We start from the raw sequence: 9,192 nt of genomic DNA on the forward strand, positions 1-9,192 counted from the left end.
CTTCTCTACCAGAGGAAGAAAATCCAGAGTGATTATGAATACCATAGTGATAGACAGAAAGACGTTGGCTTAGGATGAAACGGAATGTATAATGAAAAATAAATTGATCAAAGCTTTCAAAGGTTGCAATTTTGAATACTTGATATGCTTTATAAGAACAGTAATACTGTACCGCCATTGGGCCATATTGCCATCATGATACAAAAGCAAATAGCCTTGAGCATTGAAGGCTTTCAGATGCCAATTGTTCACATTGGCACAGAATAACTGCATGTAATCTGTCAAAATACTTGTGTAGCTATACAATGCAGGCATGCTAGTGATGATGGTGCCATTAAATGCCGTCTCAAGTCTGAACTAATATTGCTCAATGAGCCGTCCTTTTAAAGGTAAACACTGATGTTGCTCTATATATACCCGGGCATAACCCATGCACAGAACTACGCAGAGAAACGGCAAGATTTGTTGAGCTTCAACAGCATCATCGCCATTACCACTGTGAGTACGAATACTATATGTGCTAAACTTTAAACACTTGAAACTAATCATTTGTGGATAGTCATGTTTCATATGTTAAACCCAGTAAACATGCAACGTTGAACCAACGTTGGGATTTAGTTGGAATCATTGAACCAACATTGGGCCAAAGTTTCATGTTTACTGGGAAACTCGTAACTAACTGGTTCAATTGTTTCCTATCGGCTTTTGTGTCAAACTCCATGGGATGCGAATTGATGAACTGATGATGGGGAATGTATGTTCAAGTATTTGGCACGATATATAAATCAGTTTAGAACTGAATGCTGATCTGACCCTAAGTGTCAAACGATTTGATTTTCAAGCCGTATAGTTTTGGGCCACCCAGTTTCTTATTACTCAAAACAAGTTGTTTGATACCTTGAAGTTATAAACTCGACTATGCGTCGAATTTCAAATGTATAACCCTGCCAAAGCGCCATCATAGTTTATAGCATGAGTTAAATTCAATCTGTGGATTTTATTTCAATTAAGACTTGTAACCTTCCCATACAACGAGTCTTGATTTTGAAAATAAGTTTAGTACAATTTAATGCTGCATGTTAAATATAGGAATGTCTGTCGCAGTATAATGGGTCGCACACTGGACTTATAAATCCAGAGGTGGCCGGTTCGATTTCCTGGCAAGGTAGTCGAAACAATGGGGCTCGTGTCTTGAAATGGTCACACGACACTTAGTAGTCGTTTGGCCGAATGTGTGGTTACTCCCACCTCTGCCAGGACATGTATGTTTGTTGAACTTCTGCATCTGTCCATCATTGTACAGGAGGCTAACTGCATATCCTCTAGCCGAGTGCCCTTATGCCCAGCAGTGACATAAGTTAAACAGGTAAAGGTGGTGAGGACCTGTATCTTCACCTTCTTAGGTTTTTTCGGTAAAGTCACGTAGGTAAAAATTTAAAATTAATAAAAGTAAAATAAAAATAAAATAAAAATCACGACGTTTCGGAGGCAACACAAGCTTCCGTCTTCAGGTGGAACCGTCACAGCACGATAGCTGTATCAAGTGATACAACTATCGTGCTTGTGATACAGCTATCATGCTGTGACGGTTCCACCTGAAGACGGAAGCTTGTGTTGCCTCCGAAACGTCGTGATTTTTCTTTTATTTTACTTTTATTCATTTTAATTTTTTACCTACGTGACTTTACCGAAAAAACCTAAGAATATGAATCCTTGCAGTCACGAAAGCTTCAAATCTAGAATTGTATCTTCACCGTCGCAGCTGCTGCACGTGAATAACCCGGGCCCGTTGCTGTGTGTGCCCTGGGCAGGCCGCGTTCGTCCACCGCCATGTTCCCGACTCGAGGTATCGCCAGCGTGCTGCTGTTGAGTGCCGTGCTGCTCTGTGCGTGCCAACTGGCGCAGGGTGGCGTCAGCTTCCTGCCCAACGACTTTAAGAATGTAAAACGCGTTTTGTTGCCTTCGGATCAGGGCCGGATGAACCCACGGAGAGGCATTAGGGCCTCGTGTTTTCTCAGCCCTCCTTTGGGCCCTCCATCGCTATGTGGAAGTGACAGCAGCTTCTTCTTTCGTGTGGCTGCTGAACAAAAGCAATGTTTGTTCCTGGGTAGTAAGTGTTATTTCCTAGTTCGTTATGCCTCAAAAGTACAGAAAATGGACATTATTCCCCACAAACTTTGCTTTTGTGACCAGGACAATGATATTTTGAAATGTACCTATTTTCAATGAGAAAACGTGTGCATTTGTGTCATTCGTTCACATAAAGTCCTGGTCACAAAAAGCAAAGTTTGTGGGGAATAATATCCATTTTCTGTACTTTTGAGGCAAAATAAAAAAAAATAACACTTAGTATCCAGGGACAAAATTTGTGTTACATAGTGAGTTATTTATTATGATAATGTAACAAATTAAAACACCAATAATATACGTTTATCCATTCCTGAAAGTGCTAATTCCCCACACCGTTAATGAACTAAACGTTTAAGTCCAACTTCATTAGAACACAATACACCTTAATATAATTAAGGATAGCCTATTGTCCCCAATCGCTAAATGGTTTCACCTTATCACACTAACCTTATCTGCCAATCACTACACATCAACTAACAATCAACATGCGTTTAGATTATTTAGACGAGTTCCCTGCTATACATTTCCACATGATAAGCCCACTTCGTTGAGCTATCATTTGTGATAGCCAGGTCGCTTCTGAAAAAGAAGCTGAGCGCTCAGTAAAAAAGAGTTTTATTTTTTTGTGCTTTGTTTACCTTTCCTAAACTTTGCACTCCTATCGTGTTTTAAAAAATATTGTTTTGTCATTGTAACGTTCTGACCCGTTCCCCGACTGGACATTTGCGAAAGAGCTTTATCGCTTATCGGATTCCTCCAGTGTAAATAAAGATTCCGATTCTGAACTGTAATTATTAAATCACAAGCCTTTTGCCCGTCCAAGGCCTTGTGTATTTCAGTAAATCTGAAACTTACAAGCGAAAAGCAGACCGCGACGTGATATTCATTGCATTAATGCGTGTGCAGTTTGTAAGGGCGTGGTGACACAGACCTATTTCATTTGAAGGTTATAATCCCTTGTTCATCATGACGTCCTTGTTACTTCGATGTCTCAGCAGCGTTACGGAGATCGCGTGACGTCAGGGTTCTGCCTTTGTAGTGAGGGTTGTAAGTTGACGCTTAGGAGGGGGGAGGAGGCGCATCAGCCCCCTATGTGGAGTGACGTCAGCCGCTAATTATTATGAATGGGGGGGGGGTGTCCATTTGGAGGACGTCACCTGCTCATGAATATTAATGAGGGGGGCTGGTCGATGTGGACTGACGTCACGAGCGTTAAGGACAGATATTCCTGGGTGATTATGGTAAGTAAATCCACGTGCTTGATTGTGCCGATGACATCACGACATCTACTTAAGGACCCGGGATCAGGAGGCGATTTCCCTCGGGACCGGAGCTCCTGTAAACAATTGACGTTGCTGGATTGCAACCTCGAGCGAAATGCCGTTAAATATTGTGAGGTAGCGCAGCGCTGCTGAAGCTGTAATACATTTGGAACGTTTGATTCACCTGACACTGTCTTATTAATTGGCTGTGAAGGGTGGTGGAGGGTTTATGATACACTAAAGGCGGCATACCTGTCAACCCATATGGTTTACCCGTATTCTTGTACAGGCAAATTGAGTTTTCAGGTCCATACGGCGTACAACCGTTTCAATACGCGCAAACGAAAATAAATTCTATTTGTTTGTGTTTTTCCCTTATGATGGGACTTTGTAGAATGGACGTTGAGATTTATAAGGCCACGGGGTGACCAATAAGGTCTGAATTGGTCTGTAATAAGGTAAGGCACTGATGAGGGGTTGACAGGTATGTGGTGGCCACCCACCCCCTCGTGTGCCGTGCCGGCCTTCAACAGCGCTTGCCCCAACAGTCTGTTCAGACGCTATACCGGGGGGAGATCTTTGTTTTTTTTTGTGCATGAATTTGGCCATTTGAATGAAATCCAGGAAGACAAGAAGGCGCCCACAGAAGTCGTTCAGCGCCGGTCGGAGGGAGCGGAGCGCTACACTGACGACGACACGGAGCAAATCAAAGTAAAATCGTCCCGCTCTATAACAACCGGGTCCCCCCTCTTGTCTCTCTCTCGCCACCGTTTTCTATTTCACTACATACTGTAATAGCAGAGTTCTTCACGGATTTTCAGAGGGGGGGGGGGGGTACACTTTCGCCGATAAGACATCATCAGTGTGAGGGCCACCACACAATTGAAACCATTGTTGGGTTTGTGACAGCAGCACAACGACGATGATGATGATGGGGTGGTGTTTTCCACATTTTGTTTATTGTCAGAGAGGCGCACTAGAGGCCACCAGTGACCGGCGGGCCTTGTAATGAAGAACACTGATGTATAGTGCAAATTCCATACCTGTCAACCCATGCGGTTTACCCGTATTCTTGTACAGGGAAATTGAGCTTTCAGGTCCATACGGCGTACAGCCGTTTCAATGCGGATACTTTTTTGCATCTATTTGTTGGTGTTTCTCCCTTGTGATTGGACTTTGTAGGATGAATGTTCCGATTTATAAGGGGCACGGGGTGACCAATAAGGTCTGAATTGGTCTGTAATAAGGTAGGCACTGATAAGTGGTTGACAGGTATGAAAACCCATTCTTATCTTCATCATTTTTGATACTGCCAAAAAAGGTCCCTTAGATATAACTGCTCGACCCGAGATATAAGTGTTCACTGATACTTGCGTTGCCTTTGTGCTGTTCGCCTTTTGGCGTCCTCTGGTCTAACACTGGTGGTGAGATAAGGCGATAAAGAAGGCTGTCTCTGGTGTAGGTCAATCAGTTTCAAAGACAATGCCTTTTCTATTATATAATCAGAGCATGTGCGTTTGCATGTTTTGCCACAATAGCGTGTGATTAATGCAGGCTTGATGCCTTGCAAAATGTTTCTATTTTGGTGTTTGAACATCTTAACACCTTTTATTTCCAGAGAGGGTAAACCCTATTCTTATTTTTGGCTCATAACAGTGAACCTACCCACTTGTCCACAATGCAATCTGTGCCCCATCGCTTGTCGCAAACCTTTTTTTTAATCGTGGCAAGAAAAAATATAACTCCACACATTCGGCGGTAATTATGGCAGGTGGTATTCGTTATTGGCACTCCAGCACTGTGTGTTGCATGTGATTCGCCAGATAAAGTGTTTGCAAAATATTTAAAATATATATTTTTTAATCTTGAGCGATCTTCAACTGCACATAACATGAGCATTTGAAACGATCTCTCCAGAGATGCCGACAAACATCTGGCACTCACAAATCGATATTATGTCTGTCACCAACGCCATGACACTGTTCAGTTTAAAAGGATTAAGCCCGCATGATGAATGTACACATCACCAAATTTGTGCGTAGAGTTTTTTTTTTCTGGCTGGCTCTAATTGTAATTATGTAGTGATAGGTGATATCTTTAGGGAACACTGTGTATTTTAAAGGGTGCTCAATTTGCATTTTATTTAGAGTAATATCTTTCTTCCATCGTAAAATGTAATACAAATCCAGTAGAATATTGTGTTCATGCTCTAACTTAGAATTGAACATTATTGATTGCATTCTGGAGATTGGCATCACGAGGAATGCTTCTAATACCATGAGACATGAAGGTTAAGCTATATATCGTACTGCTGTTGTAATTCTACATGGAATTACGATTGCTCGTAATAATGGTAGTGAATGATTGAAATGTTAGTACTATAGCATAGTGATATTAGAAAACTAGTTAAAATATTACATGCCATGTTCCTGAATATGATTAAAATACTGTAACTGAGGTTATATTACGGAGTTGAATTCGGATTATGCATTTTAAAAATTAAACAGTTTTATTTCCTATACTGTAGTTCTTTGTTAATGTTATGGTTAGGTCCAACTTGTGTGTTAAGCTCAATCCTATAATTTTGTTGACGCAGTCGTCTCGTCTGGTATAGTCAACAGGCAGTTCCTCATGATAATTATTTTTTTAAGAACTGCTTTTTTGTGTTTAGTTTGTTGTCCTTCCCCCGCACCTGTTAGCACGTTTGGCTACCTACGGTGCGAAAGAAGTTCAACGTACATACGGAATGTTGCAGATGGTGTTGGGTTCACCTTCACGTAAACATTTCCTGCGCGTGCTGTTGCAGATCATGGCTCCTCTGGAGGTGGGCATCGCCATGAGCTTTGACGAATATCGCAAGTATGGGGCCATCCTCAATGAAATGTTCAAGGAGCTGCTGAATGTGGACTTGATAGGTAAGTATTGCATGGCAACGATTGATAGTTGATATACTTTGTGTTAGGCCATGAAATGATCTGACCAAATTTGCGTTGTTAAGGCCCTCCACCACCTGACACAGCCAAACAAATGACATTGTCACGTGTCACGACCGTCCAACGCGCCCGTTTTTGTCTCGGCTCGCCAGTAAGTTGAAAAGTAATTCTCAGTCAAATTTAGTTATTAAATAGGAATAGTATCAACTGATTACTATCTAATATGTGTGGCCTTTTCAGGTAGTGGAGAGTCTTAATACAACTATGATCAGATCATTACATGGCCTAACCCAACAAATAAACTATGAAACATAATATCGGCTACAACAAATTCCACGTTAAATCATACGCAAATAATAATGGACTCCAATCAGTCACACAATTGGCATGCTGCAGCATCTGTGTAAGGATGAGCTGCTATTGCCTTGTTTCCTCTGCTGTGGTGTGTTCTCCTCCTGTTGGGGCACCACGCTGGCGAGATGTTAACTACCTCGCTTGGTATACAGGAGGTCGTTGGTTAGATCCCGATTTTGACGCCTGCTGTATATTTGGAGTTTGCATGTTTTCCCCGTAGTCACGTGGATTTTTCTCTGGGTCCCTCGGTTTTTTGCTCCAGATTTATAAACATGCGTTTAAATTCCCACATGTTTTGTTGAGCTATCATTTGTGTCCAGGTCACTTCTGAAAAAGAGCTATACAGCTCAGTGGGCCTTACCTGGTAAAATAAAAATAGTTTAGTTTGTAGTCGCATCTTTCTCGCTTACCACGACATCACCGGTAGTCTCGTGTCTCCATAAGCCTCTTGTTATAGAGACGTTCAGTCTGCAAGCTGCCTTCATAGATTTCTTCACGATTGAGGTGCTCCTTCCAGCGGACGTTGAGTGCGCCGCACACTATTGGTAGCTTAGAGTGGGCCTGGTCCTGCCTCTCTTCCTGAGAAGCAGTACGAAGTACCTCTCAATAGTTCAACCAAAATGATGTAAATCCATCGATCTTTAGTTTCTTTCCTGGGACTCAAGTACTCATTTATAACGGAGTCAACGCGTTCCTCTAAAATGAGCATGTGGCTGTAATCATCTCTGAACCTGTTGTATAAATCCTGAATGGTGAGGACATGCGCAATTCCCTCCACAACAAAAGTACCACTTCTCACAAAGTGGTACTTTTGTTTTTTATTAAACATGGAGAGATAATGATGTGTTGACCTCCGACCACAATATGAACGAGTTCCTTCTCAATGTGAATTGAGTGTCCCTGGCACAAGTCCCCACGTTTCTAGTGATGTAAACAGTGTAACGGTGGCACTGAAGTGTGTGATATTGTCTGGCCAGTTGACACAATGGAGATGTTCGTTCACTCAAAAATACATAAACGTTTAGTTTTGTTTATTTTTTTACCCCAAGTTCGAAAAATATGTAATGCCATTTTTTTTTCTTTACAGAAAAGTGATTCGAAGAGATGACCACAGAATGGAGAATGAAAGGTCGGGCTTGAGAATGCAAGCGGTATAAATAACCTTCAAAGTAACTTAAATAAGTCATGGAGTTACCTTTTTTGAGGATGTAATTCGTTGATTTGTGTTACCAATCAGGTCATGAGAATCGCATTGTAATTATTTGAGAGCACAGCAATGAGCATGTACGTATTTGAATATAACTCTGTATAAATAAAGAATGCATGCCTATAAAGACTGTGTGGCTCTGAACGTATCACCATCATCATCAGCCATGATCTAGTCACTGCTGGATGAAGATCTTGCCAAGTCATCACCACATCACACGATCTTGCGATGCACCAAACCATACGGCTCCTGCACATGAGCCGAATTCATCACTCCATCTCCTAGAAATATTCTTTGCAGGCGTGTTCTCTCATATGGCTGCCATTCTGTTATCTGCGACCACTGTATGGTGTGTGGATGGAAGTCGACAAACCAGTGTGTACTATGAAAGCGTTGAGATAGATTTTAAATTTTCGTGACTGCAGGAATCCATACTCTTTGGTTCTTTCGGTAAAGTCACGTAGGTACAAAATAAATTAAATCACGACGTTTCGGGCGCAACACAAGTGCCCGTCATCAGGTGAAAACAACCACAGCAATAAACAATTGCTGAAGTGCCCACCAAAGGGTAGCGTAGAGATAGGCAGTACATATATGCATACGTCCACACACGAAATGGATACAAATGGATGTCAGCCTACGGGCATTACTAAAAAGGCAGAACATAATTCACAGTTTTCTTCAAATTGGTGTTAGGTATCTCCGCTAATATGGAAACCACTATATCTGAGAATTTAATTCACATTTCTCCCTCATTAAATTAACATCAGGGAAATGTATGTCACAGATGTGACCCCAATTTTGGATAGAACTGTGATTAAACACACTTGACAGGGAAATGCATAGCCACAGTAATCTGAGGGTACAATATTGCGGATTATATCCATGAAATTAAACCGTGACTATACTCCACATAACATTTTGGAGAAAAAAAAACAGATGTGGATAATAGGAATATGGCCATAGATAATAGAAGTGTGTCAGCTCCCGCGAACAAGAGTTATGTACCTGGTTTAAAAAAAGAGAAGTCAATGCTTGCAGACCATTAAACTGTTTGGATTTTTATAAAATCACACCCTTGGAAGATTAAATCTTATTCAAATTAAGAACGTGCCTTAACTAGAAAAACGCCTGGCTAGGTATAAGGTCAGTGTGCTTCGGAGCATAAACCGTCATGCCAATCGCCGGTCATCCTCATAGCAACGACTTTTAGCGAGCTCGCTAGTCATCGAACAAAGACAGTCACTGCGTGGCGCGCCTTCAGATGCGCTTCTGCGGCCGTCTGGAATGCTCTTCCTTCCGATAT

The 9,192-nt window shown here is 41.7% G+C and overlaps 1 protein-coding gene across 1 annotated transcript; it reads left to right on the forward strand.

The window, feature by feature from the left end:
- Positions 1-458: 458 nt before the first annotated feature.
- On the forward strand, positions 459-7,962 carry LOC144934686 (appetite-regulating hormone-like). Its single transcript, XM_078860733.1, has 5 exons — positions 459-498; positions 1,812-1,941; positions 4,017-4,103; positions 6,199-6,307; positions 7,767-7,962. Exons 2-5 carry the CDS (start codon positions 1,831-1,833, stop codon positions 7,772-7,774), a joined length of 315 nt encoding a protein of 104 aa, XP_078716859.1. The 5' UTR covers positions 459-498; positions 1,812-1,830; the 3' UTR covers positions 7,775-7,962.
- Positions 7,963-9,192: the final 1,230 nt, after the last annotated feature.

This window comes from Lampetra fluviatilis, chromosome 11, assembly GCF_964198595.1.
Source record: "Lampetra fluviatilis chromosome 11, kcLamFluv1.1, whole genome shotgun sequence".
Lineage (NCBI taxonomy): Eukaryota > Metazoa > Chordata > Hyperoartia > Petromyzontiformes > Petromyzontidae > Lampetra > Lampetra fluviatilis.

Excerpts from the sequence above, each read along its gene's own strand:
- LOC144934686 (XM_078860733.1), top strand. The coding sequence starts at position 1,831 with ATGTTCCCGACTCGAGGTATCGCCAGCGTGCTGCTGTTGAGTGCCGTG. Across the intron at positions 1,942-4,016 it reads TGCCCAACGACTTTAAGAAT|GAAGACAAGAAGGCGCCCAC; the intron begins GTAAAACGCGTT and ends AATGAAATCCAG. Across the intron at positions 4,104-6,198 it reads ACGACACGGAGCAAATCAAA|ATCATGGCTCCTCTGGAGGT; the intron begins GTAAAATCGTCC and ends GTGCTGTTGCAG.